At 32.6% G+C, this 19,766-nt stretch overlaps 3 protein-coding genes and 2 non-coding genes across 11 annotated transcripts; 3 read left to right on the plus strand and 2 right to left on the minus strand.

Annotated features, from left to right (window-relative positions):
* Nucleotides 1–14: 14 nt before the first annotated feature.
* On the minus strand, nucleotides 15–7,482 carry LOC137828090 (FAM133-like protein). 6 transcript variants are annotated; one of them, XM_068634515.2, is made up of 3 exons: nucleotides 7,439–7,482; nucleotides 3,018–3,078; nucleotides 15–1,136 (listed from the first exon to the last, which is right to left on the minus strand). In XM_068634515.2, exon 3 carries the CDS (start codon nucleotides 1,109–1,111, stop codon nucleotides 200–202), a length of 912 nt encoding a protein of 303 aa, XP_068490616.1. In that variant the 5' UTR covers nucleotides 1,112–1,136; nucleotides 3,018–3,078; nucleotides 7,439–7,482; the 3' UTR covers nucleotides 15–199. The 6 variants fall into 6 exon arrangements, with proteins under 6 accessions (XP_068490616.1, XP_068490613.1, XP_068490611.1 ...); XM_068634512.2 differs by having other exon boundaries at nucleotides 15–1,170; XM_068634510.2 differs by lacking the exon at nucleotides 7,439–7,482 and adding an exon at nucleotides 3,218–3,354 and having other exon boundaries at nucleotides 15–1,170.
* Nucleotides 5,386–7,571, minus strand: LOC137828089 (pentatricopeptide repeat-containing protein At5g04780, mitochondrial). 2 transcript variants are annotated; one of them, XM_090304511.1, is made up of 2 exons: nucleotides 7,439–7,571; nucleotides 5,386–7,206 (listed from the first exon to the last, which is right to left on the minus strand). In XM_090304511.1, exon 2 carries the CDS (start codon nucleotides 7,132–7,134, stop codon nucleotides 5,500–5,502), a length of 1,635 nt encoding a protein of 544 aa, XP_090160637.1. In that variant the 5' UTR covers nucleotides 7,135–7,206; nucleotides 7,439–7,571; the 3' UTR covers nucleotides 5,386–5,499. The 2 variants fall into 2 exon arrangements, with proteins under 2 accessions (XP_090160637.1, XP_068490610.2); XM_068634509.2 differs by lacking the exon at nucleotides 7,439–7,571 and having other exon boundaries at nucleotides 5,386–7,432.
* A 1,153-nt stretch (nucleotides 7,572–8,724) lies between these two features.
* On the plus strand, nucleotides 8,725–8,796 carry TRNAK-UUU (transfer RNA lysine (anticodon UUU)). Its single transcript has one exon. It is a non-coding gene; the product is annotated as a tRNA-Lys (tRNA).
* A 1,058-nt stretch (nucleotides 8,797–9,854) lies between these two features.
* TRNAK-UUU (transfer RNA lysine (anticodon UUU)) lies at nucleotides 9,855–9,933 on the plus strand. The gene has a single exon. It is a non-coding gene; the product is annotated as a tRNA-Lys (tRNA).
* Nucleotides 9,934–10,744: 811 nt separating this feature from the next.
* LOC137829975 (Endosomal targeting BRO1-like domain-containing protein) lies at nucleotides 10,745–18,983 on the plus strand. The gene is made up of 8 exons (XM_068637029.2): nucleotides 10,745–11,717; nucleotides 12,021–12,971; nucleotides 13,064–13,153; nucleotides 13,787–13,855; nucleotides 16,186–16,326; nucleotides 16,712–16,760; nucleotides 17,018–17,121; nucleotides 18,189–18,983. Exons 1-8 carry the CDS (start codon nucleotides 11,034–11,036, stop codon nucleotides 18,711–18,713), a joined length of 2,613 nt encoding a protein of 870 aa, XP_068493130.1. The 5' UTR covers nucleotides 10,745–11,033; the 3' UTR covers nucleotides 18,714–18,983.
* Nucleotides 18,984–19,766: the final 783 nt, after the last annotated feature.

Raw genomic sequence — 19,766 nt, forward strand, 5'->3', positions numbered from 1 at the left:
CCATCACATGCAAGTGTCAATAACTGAATGTGGATCACATTAATGTTATCAGCCGATGATGACAAAAGACAGTTCCAACACTGTCAAATATTACATTCGACATAAACAATGAAATTGTTCATCTAACTTTAATTTGAATGTCATATAGTGTCACCTGTCAAATTGCAGTAATGAACAAACACACAACATGAAAGATAAATCAAACAATTTGGTCATCAGTATTCTCAACCATAGGTCGACTTTCATGATGATCACCATCTTCTTTCTCAGTTTCATTTTTGTCCAATCCTTCGTCATGCTTGCCATTGGATTTTGGGGAGTGCTGCTGTCGGTGATTTCTCTCATCATCCAAGTGATGCCTATGTTTGTGGTGATGGTGGTGATGGCGATGATGATGATGGCGACTGGGCTTCTTATGCATTGATCTTTTGCTTTGATCTTCAGAAGTTTCTTCTGATGACTTCGATATGCTTCTTTGACCATTACTGTTATAATCGGAATCAGACGACCTCAGCTCCACATTATGTGATCGCTTCTGATGTTTATGGTGCCTTCTGTGGCCTTTCTTACGAAGACCATCGTCACTTTTATCACTTGACAAATCAGATTCACTAGATTCTGATCGTCGATGGCGTTTGCTATGCTTTCCATGATTTCTTTTCCGAACCAGACCTTCCTCAGAGTCACTGGAATCTGATCTTGAACCTCGATCTCTCAGCCTTTTGCTTTGCTTCTTCTTTCTTCTCCTCTCCTCCTCAAAGCTACTCTCAGAGTCATCATTACTAAAATCACTAGACTCTGAGGACCATTTCTTTGTTTTCCGTTTGGATCCTTTTTCTTTCCTTTTCTCATGGTCACCAGAGTCATAGTGAGAATGCTTCCTGTGCTTCCTATGAGATCTTTTACTTGTCTTCCTACTCTCATCATCACTGTCATAATCACTGTCATTATCGAAAACTGATCTTTTTCTATGCTTTGCAACCTTTAGTTTTCTCTCTTTAGTTTCAGCAGCAGCTTCCAGCTTCTGCTCCCATTTCAAAGGGGCTTCCTTTCTCTCCATAATCTTCTTCTTCTTCTCCTCAACCATCTGGATGAATCGTTTGGTGTCCATTTATATTCCAAAACCAACTCAAAAACTGCATTTTGATCAAATGATGACCGGAAGTGCATCTCACAGAAGAGAAAAATCAAAGTTAGTTCTACAATCAAAATTTTATATTGAATATTTCAAAGGATTAGACAAACTAAAAATGCTACTTTGAACTTCGTACATATTATCCATGCAAATACTTAGCACCTGTTCTTTGTAATAAAAAAAAGAAAAAGAACTTGCCATCAAAAGCAAAGATGGTATCAAGAAATATCACATACAAAATACTCATGACCATGATGCTAAGACTTTGCCCTCATTCAGAGAATTAATCAGAAAAATATCAAACATGTGACCCTTCATCCATCTAGCTAATCAGTCATAATGTCATTTGAATTTCAAAAGGCAAGTGGGGATAGAAGGGTTTAAGGCTTATTTCTACAAAAAAGGATACATATTCTGAAGATTTCTATTACCATAACTAAAAGCAGCACTAATAACTACAGTGAAGAACTGACTTGCAGCTGAAAGCTTGCCAAAATAACACACCAGATCTGGGTAGTCAAATTGCTGGGTGTTTGTGGGTTGTGTTTGATTGTTTAGGAGAAAAGTTAAGTTTATGCTTGCCAAAATAACGTACCAGAGGTGGGTGGTCAACTGCTGGGTGCAAGTGTATAGCTAATATGATTAAAAATTATTCAAGTGGCATTTTCAGGTCGAAGGGTGGTTGGGGTTAGATTTTAGGGATTTAAATTTGGGCGTTGGCGAGGATTTCAGGGTTATAATATTTGAAACTGGAATCGGAATAGGGTAAGATCAGATGACACAAACACATAATTTCTACTTTACTCTTTAGATTTTCCAACAGTCATTTAGATTTCATATTCGCTGTTCTTCAACAATGAAGTTAAAATCAGGAAAAAAGGACAAAATATCATAAATCTAGTATGCTTTTACAAAAACATACACATGCTTATATGCATATAATTCCATATACGTGCAAACGGGTACATATTAACCATATTCAATAAATGTCATCCAAAAGTATTCATAAGAGATAACCCATCATGCATCGTCAATTAGTTCAGTACTGTTAACAAGGATAGAGAATAACAGGTGGGCGTGGGTTAGAAAAGAGAGGCTGGGTTCAAACAAAAACAGAAAAAGCAAAAAAACTGAAACCTGCCAATAACACCGAATAGCGGGTGGAAGCTTGCTAAGACAGAATAAAAGCCACACAAAAAAACTTCAACAATCACTGACTTCAAAAGTAGGTCAAGACTGGGCCCTAACTTTAAAACTGTGTGATTGTGAAATCATAAGATCAAACATACAGCTCGACTCTCAATTTTAAAACAATTTCATTCAGCCTAAAACTTCACGAGCAATAAGAACTGTTCAGAGGGATTAAAATTATCAGATGACAAAATTCTACAATTGCAATCCCAATTTTAACAACCATGTTCATCAATTCTGCCATGGCCGCTGCTTCTACAATGGAAGCCACACAAAAGGCAGTCACCAAATCCCACAACAGGAAATCCAAAACTTTTCCACACCAACCTCAAATGCTAAAACACTATAACAGAAGACGATTTATCATAAAATCCCCCTCTCTCACTCTTATGCGAGAGAAAAGAGAACTGTAAGACATGGATCCTCCTGGCTTGACAAACACTTCTATCTACTAAAGAAAAAAAAAACTTTTTTTTCTAAACCCTTGTCGTAATATTAAGACAAACATTAAAAAAACACACAATAGAAGAAGAAAGATACCATCTCATGATGAAATGTGTCATAGCAAGTTAGTAGACGTTGCGTAAATGATAAATCACACAAGAATTTCCAAAATCCCAATACACAATCAAATAATCAATATTTCAAATACAAACAAAATCCCCTGGATATTTTCTCCTTCCTTTCTTACCTTATATGTGAAAGAAGAAACCCTGCAGCAGCAGTCTACCCCGAATCGAGTACGGATAAATCTGCGTCGAATCAAATCAAATCAACAGTTGAAAACTGAAAAGAATTGAGAAACAAAAATCGCAACTAAGGAACCTAAAGAAAGGGGGAAAAAGATCGATGGAGCGGAGAGAATTGAAATTGAAAGAGAAGTGGTAGTACCTGAAGGAAGTAGAAGATGAAGAAAGTAGATATGAAGATTGGGATTTAGGGTTAGGGTTGGGGTAGGGCTTGCTGCTTCCAGAAAGGTCTAATATGAAGAGAAACAGCAATGTTTAATTCGATTTATAAAAAGTTTTCTCTCATCTTGAACCGGACCGGATTCTTTCACGCGCCCAGAGGTCGGTGACCACGCGGACGCGGTTCACGCCACAGGTAGTTCTATGATTTTATTAAAATTAAAATAACTTTAAAAAGGTATAAATAATTGGAATAAAGGCATATATTTCATGTAAAAAAAACTTTTAATATATATATTGATCCATTTCTACAGGTTTAAAAATCTTCATTTGAGGCAAAGTAAACATGATTAGTGTAATTTAATTTTTATTCAATTTAATTAACACTGTTGAAATTGAAGAACTTTTCCTTAGATATTCTAGTGTATTTTTAGATAAATGTATTTATAATAATTAAATATTTTAGTTCGCTCAATAATAATGAATTTATTATTATGTTGTTGAGAGACATGAACTGTAAAAACAACTTAAGGTAATGTTTGATAATATTTTACTCTTTGTCATTGTGTATAAAAATCTATTAAAAGGAAAAATATTTTTTTTAAAACATTAAATTTAAAATAATGAATGAATGCTCGTTAATCTAATAACAAACTTAACTACATTTTAATATTAATAGTTTTTTTTTGTTAAAACTTCTTCTTAAAATAGAATATATTTTGCATAAATAAAATTAACACTGTGTTTAATATTTTTCATTTTGTTGTTTATAATTAAATATTATTAAAATAAAAAAAATTGAATAGCGTATTATAAAATAAAAAATGTTTTTTATGACCATAAACAATAATAAATTTCTTTATTAAATGTTGATTATATTTGAGATTTGGAATATGTCTAGTTGGAAAATATATTACTTTTTTCAAACTTATATTGATATTTTGCAGATTCGATGTGACTTAGTTGAGATGAAGAAAAACATTTAGAATATTATACTATATTAGTTTGTGTTTGCATAATCAATATAATTTTTTGAAATATATGCTAACATTATTATTAATAATGTTAGTAATATAGTAATATATCAATTATTAATAATAATAATATTTTGTTTTTTTTCTATGTGGATTATAAACATGATCTTGTTTTAATTAATTAGATTCATTTAGTCTTATATTTATTATTTATTTTCTCTTCTTAAAAGAGATAGATACAAGAGAAAATAATTGGTTAATGATAGACATATTCACTACCTCTACAAGCTTTTTTTTTTCTCTATAGTAAACTAAGATATAATTAACAAAAAAAATACACTTAGTTATCTAAAAGAACTTGTTAAAAAGTATCAAGATACTCTTTATGTAAATAAAACACATTGAAATCACACATGAAAACAATTTTACAAGATATTAATTTCTATATAAAAAAAATCAACTTCAATTACTATTCTGAAAGGAAGATAAATAATGCAAGGTGCAATAAAACTTAACATTATCTTTTGTGTTCTGAACATAAAAACAAACACAAGTTATTTATTATATAAACACAAGTTATCTTTTCATATAATTATGTTTAATAGTAAAATTAAATAAATAATATTATTATTCAGACAGAACATGTAAGAAGACACATAAATTTTACGTAAAAAAAAATCAACAAACAAATTTACAAAATAAAGGAATAATTTCTGTTTTTAAATAAGGTTTTCATTTTTTGAAATTTAAAATTATTAATTATTCTTTTAAAATGGATTATTTTTTTAGTTTTTGTATTTTTTAAAAAAAAATCTATTTATTCAAAATTTATAAACACTGTTGTATCCGGAAAAATGAGAAATGAAAGAAATAAGGAGAAAAATGAAATTATTTAAATTTAGAATAAAAAAGTAAAAATAAAAAAGATAAATAAATTTATTTATAATGAATATTTTTATTTTCATAGTACTAACTTAATTATTTAGTTTATTATAATAAAAATTATTTTAATATTAATTACATAATTAATTATGATTTTAAATATTTTATTAATATTTATAGACATAATAAAATATAATGGATAAGATATTCAGTTTCCCGCAATTTTTTTAATCATTTGTGAAAAGAATGAAAGTTTTGGGTTTTTTAATATTTTTTTTTAGTAATTATACAGATCTTTTTCAAATTTTACATTTTTGTCTTCTAAATTCGACGTGAATCAGTTTAAAGACAAACTTCTCCTTGTGATTGACAAAGTCGTTAAAAAAGAAGAGAAATATATGTCAGAACTTCACCAAAAATCTTGACATGAACAAAATCCATCCTTAAAGTGGTGAAAACGGTTTGTATCTCGAACAATAATCTCCCTGCTAGTAAACTTGGACATAAGTTTCATAAAAATGTGGCAATCACCACAAATTCTGAGGTTTTTTATAATCCTAATTGGTATACAACTAGGCAAACACATCAATCCAAATGTAATAGCAAGCTTCTCACTGTGGTGCCTCAAAAGCATCTGTTTCCTACTCTCTTCCACATCGTGTAGGTCATTACTGGTATCAACTTTGTAATTTAGCTTCTTCAACTCCACCACCAAATCATCCAACTTGGCATAAATCTCATCAATTTGTGGATGATTTCTCTCACCGACAGTAAATGAATGAACTTTATTCTTAATTTCAATCCAACTTGTACCTCTCTCCTTTTTCAGATCATTCTCTCGAAGAAGCTTCCTTGCTCTTGCAACTTCGTCCCACTTTTCATTAGCTGCATATATATTTGCTAGCAAGATGTGGTTTCCTGCATTATTAGGTTCCATTTCAAACAGATGCTTGGCTGCAATCTCAGCAAGCTCAATATTGCCATAAACTCTACAAGAAGCTAAAAGTGAACCCCACATAGAAGAAGTTGCATTAAATGGCATTCTTTCTATCAATTCATAAGCCTTGTGAACCAGTCCTGCTCGACCAAAAATATCAACCATACATGAGTAGTGAAGGACACTCGGTGAAAGTTTGTGCTGCCTAACCATGAGATCAAAATATTTCTGTCCTTCTTCATGTAAACCCATATGACTGCATGCATTTAGTATTGATACATATGTTACATCATCAGGAAAGAGGCCCCTCTGCTGCATTTTTTCGAATAAGACCATAGCCTCGGGTGCATGAGCATGTCTAGCAAACCCAGAAATCATTGCATTCCACAAAACAATGCTCCAAACCTCCATCACACCTTGAAACGCAAGATATGCTTCCCTCATGCAGCCACATTTGGCATACATGTCTATAAGGGAGGAAGAAACATATATGTTTGACCCAAATCCAGACTTATGTGAAATGGCATGAAGTTGCTTCCCTTCAACCAAAGTTGCCAGACCTGCACAAGCACTAACAGCAGATGAAATCATAAAAGGGTCCTGCTCGAAACCCATAAACTGAGCATTGTGAAAAAGCAACAACGTCTCCTCATGAAACCCATTTTGCACATATCCAGCCATCATTGAACTCCATGTAACAGCATTCTTTTCAGGCATACTATCAAATATCTGACTTGCATATTTTATTGAAGAGAACTTAGCATAAACATGGAGTAAAGCAGTTCCAACAAAACAATTTGAATCTATAGCAGCCTTAATCGAAAAAGCATGCAACTGCATGCACTCAAGTATAGCATATTTGAAGGCACACTTGCATAGAACACTTGAAATGGTAAATTCATTGAACGGGGTTCCTTCTCTTTGCATTTGAATGAAAAGAGTTAGAGCTTCCTCCTGACCCTCGGCATTATGGGTAAGTGCTCCAATTATGGTATTCCATGAAACTAAGCTTTTCACTGGCATTTCATTGAATTTTTTGCGTGCACTATCAACTAAAGAACATTTAGAGTACATATTAATCAGCATATTTGATGTTAACACATCCATTTCCCAGCCAACACGAATAACCTGAGCATGACATGCTCTTCCTCCCACTGATGATCTTGTTTTTGCACATAACTGCAAAAGATAGTGCAAATTTGACACATGAACTACATTTTCAACCAATGAGGGCTCCGGTTTATCCTCATAAATAACTGATAATTTCCTAATATGGATTCCATAACAATCACAAAATCTCTCACACCTTCTCAATGTTTTCATACCATTCTTGCTAAAGAAATTGAAATTGAAATTGAAAGAAAGATCGATGGAGCGGAGAGAATTGAAATTGAAAGAGAAGTGGTAGTACCTGAAGGAAGTAGAAGATGAAGAAAGTAGATATGATGATTGGGAATTAGGGTTAGGGTTAGGGTTGGGGTAGCTGCTTCCAGAAAGGTCTAATATGAAGAGAAACAGCAATGTTCAATTCGATTTATAAAAAGTTTTCTCTCATCTTGAACCGGACCGGATTCTTTATAAAATGTATTTAAAATAATTAAATATTTTAGTTCGCTCAATAATAATGAATTTATTATTATGTTGTTGAGAGACATGAACTGTAAAAACAACTTAAGGTAATGTTTGATAATATTTTACTCTACAACTTTATTGTTGTCACTGTGTATATAAATCTATTAAAAGGAATAATATTTTTTTTAAACATAAAATTTAAAATAATTAATGAATGCTCGTTGATCAATAGCAAACTTAAACTACATTTTAATACTAGTAGTTTTTTTTGTTAAAACTTCTTACAAAATAATATTTTTTGCATAAATAAAATTAACACTGTGTTTAATATTTTTTATGTGTTGTTTATAATTAAATATTATTAAAATAAATAAAAAATTGAATAGCTTGTTATAAAATAAAATATGTTTTTTATGACCATAAGCAATAATAAATTTATTTATTAAATGTTGATTATATTTGAGATTTGGAATATGTCTACTTGGATATAAAACGTTAAAAATACTATATTTAGCATTAGATATAAATTGAATAAAAATAAAAATTTAGAGATTTTGCAATATGTTATCTAAAATTATTAAATTAAAGGTACAAATTTTAAATTTTAAATTTAAATTCACGTTGAGATTTAAAATTGTGTGAAACAAAGAAAAATTAGCATCCATGTTTATTTAGAAGTTTAACACATAAACTCTACTCTAATAATCGTAGGATAAAAGTTTCCTCCTCAATTCATGTATTTAATAAATACATTCTCATGTATCATCCAAAAACTTGAGAGATCACTTAAATAAATTTTATATATCTATATCCTTTATAAACATTGTATTTAAACCATTTCATCATATCGTATATTATTTAAATTATAAGTGTCAACACCTATTTATACAAAACATCATTTAATTTTCACAAACTATAAAATTTCAAGAATTAACCGAAAAAAAAACATTCAAAATGATAAAATGATCACCAAAAAACTGTTTTTGTTAACTTAAAACCATTGGATAATATTGGAAATTTTGCCTCAAATTAAAAAAAAATGCATTTTGCATAATTATATTTGTATTTCAATTATTTAAATTGAAAATTCAAAATGACACTTTTGTTAAATACACTTCTCAAAGAGCCGACTTAGTTCAGTGGTAGAGCGCGTGGCTTTTAACCACGTGGTCGTGGGTTTGATCCCCACAGTCGGCGTCTTATGTTTTAATGTTTTAATTGCATAATGATATCTACCATAAAAAATTTGTCCAGTTTTTGATATATACGAACATGTAATGTTACAAGGTCAAGTTTTAATTAGTTTTTCTAACCTAATTCATTAACAACATTTCATAATGGTTAAGATTTCTTAATACATGTATCTTGCACCCCAATAAATGGATAAACCAAAGACTAAATAAGTTGAGATGAACTTTTTTCTTAATTGACAAGACTAATAGTAAGCTCAAACAAGAGAAAAAAATAAATTTGAAATATTATTGTAGCAAAATGCCACTTATATATAATGCATATTATAATTGATCATATACCTTCATAACATGTACAATTAATAATATCATTAATACATGTATAAAATCATGTCATAATATAAAGTCATCACATTTCAACATGTTGTCGTGTAGGTGAACTTCTTTTACTTGAGCGACCTTTCTCCATAAGTAAGACATCAACCATATTATTGCTTAAACAGTCTCATTAATGCTAACGTGAGATTCACTTATTGGAAATATTAACAAGTTCCAAAGTCATTTTCATCGCCATTAGATGTTTGAACATCCATCCAACACTCAATCATGTAGTACACACATCATGCATTGTGAATCGTTTAAAACATGTGTGCACATCATCTTTGTTACGCTTAAGCATTTAGAATAGTGTTTGAGCCATAAACCATACATTTAAGTTCATTTATATAATGTTTGACTGATATGTTTCAGAAGAAAAAAATAATTGTTTCAATTTTTTCGATTAGAGTACGAGTCATCACTTAAGTTATCTCACACCACTTGAGTGATACATAAGAATACATCTCACACGTAAAACATTTACTCCCATTTATAGATTAAACTTCATAAATATAATATTAACTTCACTTAATTGTATTGAATTTTAGAGATATAATATTAATTCATTTTTATATAGATTAAATTTTAGAAATATAATATTTGTATTTCTGCATAATTATACTTGTATTTCAATCATTTAAATTGAAAATTTAAGATGACACTTTTGTTAAATAAACTCATTTAAAATTATAGAGCCGACTTAGCTCAGTGGTAGAGCGTGTGGCTTTTAACCACGTGGTCGTGGGTTCGAACCCCACAGTCTAAATCTTTTTTTCCTTAATTGACAAGACTAGTAATAGTGAGCTCAAACAAGAGAAGAAAACAAATTTGAAATATTATTATAGCAAAATGCCACTTATATATAATGCATGTCATAATATAAAGTCATCACCATACATTTAAGTGTATTTATATAATGTTTGACGAATATGTTTTAAAAGAAAAAATAAAATAAAAATAATCGTTTCAATCTTTTTCTCTATTAGAGTACATCTCACACGTAAAAAGAATGATCACATAGTAAAAATTAACATTAACTCCTTTTATAGATTGAACTTTATAAATATAATATTAACTCCACTCAATTGTATTGAATTTAGAAATATAATATTAACTCTTTTTTACATAGATTAAATTTTAGAAATATAATATTTTCCTAAGTGTATTTTAACCAACAAGAATCTTACAACAACAATATATTTCTCTCAACCATCCATTTAGGAGAAGATAAAGAAAATTAAAATTTAAGTAGAATTGAATATACTTATCAAAACTAAGCCTTGCGTGATTTAAATAAGACTACACTCTTTAAACTCGTCAATAATTTAGTTTGCAATTTGTTTTTTAAAGGAAAACCTCATTTTTATTATAGAGACGTTTTATTAATCTGATTATACGGTTGTTGAAACTTAAATACATACATATACGTGTGTGTGGAGGTATAGATACCAATACTCTAAATAGACACGTTACTTTTTAACCATTTTTATAAGTAATCGTTTATTGAAAATATTATTTGCATTATCACATCAGATTAAACTATTATTATTATTATTATTATTTAAAATAGAAAATATGTCTGTTTGAGAAGAAGAAGGTGACAAAGGTTGAAGTTGGAGTGCGGGTCAGAGAAAGTGAAAGAAATAAACAAGAAATTTCTTCACAACCTTAATCGTTAAGAATTTATCCCGATTTAATATCTTTGAAAAATTCTGTTTCTGAATTCTCCGCGTTTGTGAGAAATTCTAAACCCTCTAACGGGGCATGTAATTGATTGGTCACAGTGTCAGTCATATACCTCTGAGAGAGAGGAAGAGGGCAATTAACTTAACGCCGTAATCAATCCAAACTTTCTAGAATCTTCTCATGGCCGCGTCGCCCTCCTCCTCCACCGCGGCCTCCGCCAACATCGTGCTCGCGATCTTCGAGAAGAAGACCAACACCGTCGATCTGTATCGGCCACTACGCAATTACGTGGCGTTTCACTACTCCGAGCGCGAAGCGCAGAACCTCGAAGACGATCTCCAAACCCTAAAGCAACTGCGCTCCGACCTCGAACGTCACACCGATCCGTCCCTACCGGCGCGCCGCGATCTCCTCCAAACCTACTTCAAATCTCTTTGCCTTGTTGAGACGCGCTTCCCAATCTCCCCCGACCCTGGCCACGTCAACGCCCTCACCTTTGTCTGGTTCGATGCCTTCAAGCCAAAGCAGAAGGCCTCGCAGCAGAACATTCACCTCGAGAAGGCCTCCGTGCTCTTCAATATGGGCGCCGTTTACAGTCAGATTGGATGTTCCTACGATCGCAACACCGTTGACGGCCGCCGCCAGGCCTCGCATGCCTTCATTGCTGCTGCCGGTTCCTTTGCCTTCCTCCGCGACAACGCCTCCATGAAGGCGTCCGTTGGGAACTCCACCACCGTTGATTTGTCCGTTGAGTGTGCCGGGATGCTGGAGAAGCTCATGCTCGCGCAGGCGCAAGAGTGCGTCTTCGAGAACACCATTGCTAAAGGGAGCACTCCCGGTGTCTGTGCCAAGATCTCCAGACAGGTTCGTTGCTAATCAGTTTTAGGTTTTCACTTGTAGTCATTCTTTCAAGTTTGATGGTTGAAGGACTCTGGACCATCCAGTAGGATCAATAGGCCTTCCTTGGGTACAGTGGTTTCTTGAGTTCGTTTCAAGCTTTAGGACTTTTTAGCAAGTATACTTTTAAGTATGAATCGTGAATGATACTTTTTTTTCAAATGCTGATTGTTTGATTGCTCTGATCACTGATTTCTTGATATTTTGTTGTGTCACTTGTTTTGTTTTTTGGATGAGAACTGACTTGTAGTTGATATGTTATACCTGTAGGTTGGGATATATTACGAGGAAGCTTTAGCTGCGCTGAATGTTGCACCTTTGAGCCAGCATTTTGAAAAGTCCTGGATAGTTCATGTACAGTTAAAGGCGGCACTGTTCTATGCAGAAGCTTGTTATAGGTATGGATTGGAGCTGCATGATAAAGAGGAAATAGCTGAGGAGATTGCACGACTGCGGAGTGCTGTTAATGTGTTGACTGAGGCGAAGAAGAGCTCTAAGGGTGCTGCGGTGCAAATTCTTGATGCAATTGGCAAGTTAGAGGCCAATATTAACCGGAACCTTGAAAGAGCTGTCAAGGAGAATGATAGGGTTTATCTCATGAGAGTTCCTCCGCCAAGTTCATTATCGCCCCTTCCAGCATTTTCTATGGTGAAGCCCATGGCAATGAATGAGGTGCTGGATGCAAGCAAAGAGAAGATGTTTGCGAGTCTTGTTCCGGACAGCAGTGCAAAGGCCCTCTCCCGCTATACTGAAATGGTAGATGATGTTATAAGAACACAGGCTGAAAAGTTGCAGCAAGCTAGTGAGCTAACCCGAGTTAGGCTTAAGGAAATGGAACTTCCGGATTCCATTCTTGCTTTGGAAGGGAATTTTACTCTTCCAACAGGTCTCAAAGAAGATGTGGAGGCTGTGCAGATCAGTGGGGGCCCTGCTGGTTTGGAAGCAGAGTTGCAGCAACTTAAGGACCTAAGGAGGGTGAATCAAGAGTTGCTGGTCCAGACTGAGGAATTGTTGCAGAAGGAAGCAAGAGAAGATTCTCAATTTAGAAGTCAATTTGGCACAAAATGGACCAGGCCCCAGTCAAGCACCTTGACTAAAAACTTGCAGGATAGGCTCAACAGGTTTGCAGGTAACTTGAAGCAAGCTGCTGAAAGTGATGGCAGGATTGAGCGATCAGTTAGAGAACATTCAGCACTCATGTCAATCCTTGATGCCCGTCCGGTAAAGTGTTGTACTGTTTGTTATGGATTATCTGCTTCTCAGTGTCTTCGGACTACATTGTTAAGTCATTGAATATCTGTTTTTTTAATCAGATTGAATCTGCCCTTCCAAGCTTGGCAAGGCCGATTATGTCTTTTGATCAAAATGAAGATGCTATTGTGGGGTCTCTCAAGCAAAGTTTGGTATGCTGGTTTTGATCTTGTTATTGTTTTATTATGATTTCTGACTTCTTAGAAATAAAATCTATAACATTTTCTTGCATCCAAATTGATGCAGTTGTTGCATGTTGTGGTGTAGTTATCAATCTTAGTGGCCAACCCTACATTGCTATAATAGGATAGTGGATACTAGATAGCGGGTGGGAAGTTTTAGATACAAGTTAATTATCATGTATCTAACTTAGTGAGATCTTAGTGAAATTTTAAAATTTTAATCAGTACTTTATGATAAATTTCATATTATACAAGTGATCCTTTCATTTCACTCCTTTTTTAATTATAGCCTTTTTAGTGATCCTAACCTAAATCTCGTATCCACTCCCTATATATTGTGATTATAAAATTTCCAATGAACTGAGGTCTGAATGGTTTCTTTGTAGCTAAGGAGTGTTTATTATAGTTAAGAAATCCAATGGCGAATTTGAGATGTGAAAATTGAATGAGTATTGTTTAGTTAGAGTTAGCAAGGCATTTTAATGTACATTCAGATTATTATGGTAAATATTTTAATTGTTTGGCAGGATGTAATGTTAAATGCAGCTACAATATTTCATTTCCTGTGTATGATTCTTGTTGCAATTGTGTTAACTAATGCAGAGGCAACTAGAAATTCTAGGAGCTCAAAGGGCTGGTCTTGAAGATATGCTTAAAGATATGAAAAGAAAGGTATGCCTGATAAACCAGATTCACATAATTAGGTTTTTTGTTCTTCCTGTAGAAGCTAAATTTCCTGTCTTATTATCCGAAGACGGGAAATATGTGGTTTTGCCTTTTCTTGAATGCTTAACATATTGGTTTTCTCATGACATTCAATGATGTTGAAGTAGTATTACACCTGTTGTTTGCATATAATGTGTGCTTCTCCGCATTCTGAATTCAACAATAAATGTCCGTGGCCCAGTATGTTTTTGGATGTTAGAGATTGTGCATGTGCAACATCCGAACGTATATTCAATGTTAGTAAAATATATTCGTGTTATGACTATTGAATGCAAAAGGAATTTATAATAAATGAAGTGTGTTAAAAGAGAGATAGATGCAAGCAAGGGATATTGAAATAGAGTCTGACCACACAATGGAGTTTGTTTCATTTACTTGATACAAAAAATACTAATAACATAGGAGAAAATTTTCCTATTAACATGATACGAGATGTGTTAGGACTTAAGCACGGAAAGCACAGTCCAAAAGACTAACCTGCTAAGTGGGAGAATTTCTAGGCTTAAGTACCTCAAACAAAATGACTTATCTCACTCAATGAGGGGTTCCAAACAATATGCCTATTAATTAAATAATGAAACAAATTAAAAAATAAATCCTAAGAGATCATCTAGGATATTCTAAAATATTTTAAGATATACAAATGATATTGCTAAAGACCCTACTCTGTCTGTAGATATATGACCAAATTATAGTATGGAAGTGGAAAATAATTCATACCTTCGAAACCAATCTTGCGAGGTTGAATTAGACTTAAACTCAAATTATAAGATAATATCGGAGTTTATTCCAGATCCATTAAAAATAGTCACCTACTGTATAATTACTCACGCACCAAGCTTATTAGTGTTGGATGTAAGGTGGTGTATTAATAAAAACCTAAGTGCCTCATTTATCAAGGATAAAACATGAAAAAAAGTATATAGGTGAGATACAATCCTCCTTTTACAAATTGGTTTTGTAGGATTTATTAGTCTATCCTAGTGAAGATAGTATAAAATCTATCACTAAACTTACATTTTAAGATAATATCAAAATCTATCCTAGCAAAATTTGTCAGGTTTATTAGTGACTCACTATGAGGTCATTATTGAACCATCCATACGTGTTTAGTTTAGCCTTGTAAACTTCATGCTCAAATAGACCTAGTCTTTAGTGTGAAAGGTATGTGTTGGTGATCTTGTCTAGAAAAATAGAAAAATGACTAAGTTAAAGTATTTAAGTGAGAGGTAATCTTCATCTTAAAAGCTGGTTTTGTGGGATTGAGTTAGGCGTAAGCCCAAATTCTAAGATATGTCATTAGATATTTTCCAACCAAGTGTATAGTCATGTTGTGTATGCTAGATAACTGAATACTTTAATGATTCTAAGCTGATGCCTTTGAAGCTATGTTGCATTATAGATTCTAGCTCATGAAATGATGTCGTACATAGATTTTTAAAAAAAAATTAAGATGCAGGTACGTGTTGTATCAACTAAAATTGATATTTATAAATTACATAAAGAGATATAAATTTTATCCACTTGTGGCCTTTCCAACTTAAGTCCCTTCTCCTTTGCTTCCTCTTCCCATATCCTTGTTGCTGCCATCTTCTACTCTCCCCCAGCACCTTCACCCTCATCTCACATTTCAGTATTTTATATGCACGATACTGAAATAAAAAATGCACCAAGTGTAGAGGCTCTATTTTCACTTCGGGTCATGCTAATCAGTGTCATGGTTAATGAATCAATATTTATATAAAGTTTTGTTGGAAATCATGTTGGGGGCGTATTGGAAATCATAGTGAGATTGCATTAGTGGCACACTTTAATAAAATCTTTCCTCTTGATTTTTGGACACTGTTTAGCATCAACCTTTCACTTTTTATTCTTGGGACCGGATTCTTCCATAAATCATTTCTTTCTTCTTATACCAAGCGATTCAAATATGGATTTTTTTATATCTGTGGTTAATGTGAGTGAGATTCCGCTCTATTTTTGGTATCAATACTCAATCATTTGAATTCATGATTCCCCCATGTGTAGTACCAAAAAAATGCTGAACCTTAATTAAGAATGATAAACAGAATTATATTGTATTTTTCTGTTTTGAACTTGTATTTTCTTAACATATTGTGCTAGATGAATTAGTGGTTTGGATTCGTTTTCTTCACTTAGTTTCAAATGTTGTGGACGTGAAGAATTTCTAGGAATGTTTCCTCTTGTGTAGCTTACCATTCATGAATGCATTACACCCAAATATTAATTTGCATATATTTGTATAAATATCACAGGATGATATATTACCAAAGTTGATGACTTCCACCGGTTCTTACGATGATCTCTTCAAGAAGGAGCTAGCAAAATATGACCATATTTGTGATGAAATAGCTCAAAATATTGAGGCACAGGAGCAATTATTGCTGCAGATCCAGGTACTGTACACCGGGAACCCATCTAAAGAGCATTTAAGAAAAGAAACATTCCCCACAATTTTTTCATTTTTTGGGACTTTCTTTTCCCATGCAGTGGCTATTCAGGGCGACTATACTTTATATTCTTGATTACCACTATAACTAATTCCTAAGACTACTTTAGCAGCGAATACACACTTCATTTTTTATTTTTCATGCTTCTTGAGAGGGTAGACTTTGCCGGGGAAGGCAAAAGTGACAAATTTTATCTGCCATTATTATACCTATTCACTGTAGAGTATTGGTTGTTGAATACTTCTTTTCTAGGTGGATCGTGTTTGTTCTAATAGACGAAGTGATAAATTTTACTGATGTGATTCTGATAATTTGTTGCCATTGTTCACAGGCTCAAAATGATGAGTTCTCTGTTATCTTCAATCTTGAAGATTACAAAGGTAGGGCCCATTTGGTTGTTTTCTAGATTATATCTGGTTTTTGTACCTTAGCATCATGTTGACAATGTTAAGTCTGTTTTCAGACTATGTTTAATACTGCACATACAATTTCATGACTGACCAGTGAACGGAAGTTTTCTCAACTGTTATTGTTGTTCATGAAACTCAGTTTTGTCTTTTACGGTCACAGTGCTCCAATTTGAGTGCACCTTTTCCTGCATCATATCATGTTCTGATGGTTTCTTATTTTATTTCAGCTTCACGTGAGAAAGCCTACAAGCAGATTGAAGCCTCCATAGCGAAATTTCGAGAGATAAAAGAAAACATCAATGAAGGGTTAAAATTCTATGTAACCCTGCAGGTAAGAACTTTTCAACTATATATGGTTTTAATTCTATTCTATAAGAATTTACTGAATCTTTAATTTTGCAATTGGATAGGAAATTTCATAATTTTTAAGACATTTAAATATGTTGCATTTGATAGATTTTATTTCAAATTATTTCATTTTTCAAATATTTTGTTTGGATAAGATAATTTAAATGTATTGAATTTTAATTTTCTTGTTTGGATAAAATATTTCAATTATCACCTAATGTAAAAAACCATTTAAATATTAAACAATTGTTAATAATTTAAGAAATCAGTATTGTTGATATTTTTTAGTCAATCTTGATTAGTGTTATTTTTAGGTCAAGATTCTGAGACTTTTTTGACCGACATTTTAAGATTTTTTTAACTTACAACGATAAGCTTTTTCTAGATTGATGTTGATCACAATTATTTAGGCTGTGACATTAATCGAGATTACTTATACGATGTTGTTGGTTGGGATTTTTTTTTTCTCCTTTTCAGTTGATGTCGGCTGATAAATTCCTTTAACTTACTGATATTGGCAAAAGAAAATTTAGTGAATGATGACCAAAAGTTTTCTCAAGTAACATTAGAAAAAAAATCCTAAAATAATAACATTGGTCTCATCAATAAAAGGAAATCAATACAAACAATGATAACAACATTATCACAACAAATGTCAACTGAAATAGCTAATGATTAAAGGGGACGTCATAATTTGGTACACATTTTTTAAGACATGTTTGCCCCTTAAGTGTTTTTTTTATATTAATTAATTTATTCATTAACTCTGTAACTTCCACAAATCACTAAGACATCTTTCTATTGGTTTTTTTGCCCCCTTATTCCTTTTGAATGTACAACTTCTACAAAACCATTGCCACTATTTATTATTATTTTTACCTTTAATTTCCCAGTTGTCTTTATATTTATCTAATATACATGTAGGCATGCAGCCTTTCTCCGCTAATGCAAATTTAAATTCTCCTAAAATTTGCTCAATAACATGGTTAGATGATACTTGTTTAAATTGAATATCATCATGCAATAATACGCAATTTCTTTGTTTGATAGGATGCAATCACAAACGTAAAGCAGCAGAGCAACGACTTTGTAATGACAAGGAACATTCAGTGCAGGGAAATGATTGATGATGTTCAGAGACAAGTGGCTGGTCTAAGTTTCCAGGACAAAAACACAGGTACTTTTAACAGCAACTACCCATCAGTGGGAAGCCAAAATCAAAGAGCCAGTACACAAACAGATCCTCGTCCACAAGCACCTTATTATCAGCCAGTTGAGCAGCCACCAGTTGCTCCCTATGGTCATCATGCACCTCCCCAATATGGTGGTCCTGCACATCATCAGCCTCCACCTCCATACCACATTCCACCATCATCAACTGCTCCATACCCACCCGCTCAGGTTCACCAGCAGCCACCGGGAAACCATGAGTATGGCCAGCCAGCATATCCAGGATGGCGTGGTCCTTACTATAATGCGCCAGCACAGCAACCTGGTTCTGTGCCGCGGCCTCCTTATACCATTCCATCTCCATATCCTCCGCCTCACCAAAGTGGTTACTATAAGCAGCAATAGTGTTTATCCGTACATCTTGTAGGATAAAGATAATATTCTTTTTCTGATGTTATCTACTAAATAAATGAGAGTCAGTCTTTTGTCTTGAAGCCTTTGCATAGCGTGAATATTGTGTTGTGTTTTTTATGGCGTGTGTTGTTTTGCATCATCATTGGATTGTGCATAATTAAGCAGATACAACCATGTGTATAGTTTGTTTGACTTGTACTTAGGGAGATTCTCCCACCTATTTAGTTCAATCTGAAGAGAAAATATAAAGCATTACTTCAATTATGACTTGTTCATTGTTCTTGTGACCTGTTGTATGTTCATTGCTTCTTTGAATTCAGATTCCGTTGTATGTTCATTGCTTTGAATTCAGATTCCGATACTTTGACGAACAAAATTTTCTTGATTTCGAGTTAATATTGATGGATAAGTTTTAGAAATTAGATTCAGTGTGTTCTGAAGATGAATTCAGATTAGATATAGTTATTGTAATCTAGTTTTGAGGACATATTCTTTAAATATTTGTGAATTAATGATATGGTGTTTGACTAAATAGATACCCTTTAATACAATATACTATTGTTATTATGTTTGGGTAATTTTTTTTATAAAGACTCTTAGGGAAAAATATTAAAAAATGAAAATGAATTACACAAATAAAAATAATTTATGTATAAAACTGATTACAAAAATTATTTTATATAATTAAGTTTTTTAATTTTTAACTTGTATATATTAATTTTAACTTATAATATATATAATATATATATATATATATATATTTATTGATGTTTAAAATAAGTTTCAATATTTTTCATAACCTTTATGATTTAATTATATATAATAATAAAATTGGTTTATTATATAGCAAAATTGAGTTGATTTAATGTTACTTATCTATGCATGGAATGATGATTAGATGATATGAGGTTAAAAAGGGGGACTATTTTTTTTAATTAAATATAAATAATGAAATGAGGAGGTGGATGTTGGACTTCAGTGGTTAATTAGTTCTCAAATGTTGATGTATATGTAGGACTTTGCAATTGGATAAATCTTCTTGGC

The sequence above is a fragment of the Phaseolus vulgaris genome, chromosome 7, assembly GCF_051622355.1.
Source record: "Phaseolus vulgaris cultivar YP4 chromosome 7, ASM5162235v1, whole genome shotgun sequence".
Classification (NCBI taxonomy): Eukaryota; Viridiplantae; Streptophyta; class Magnoliopsida; order Fabales; family Fabaceae; genus Phaseolus; species Phaseolus vulgaris.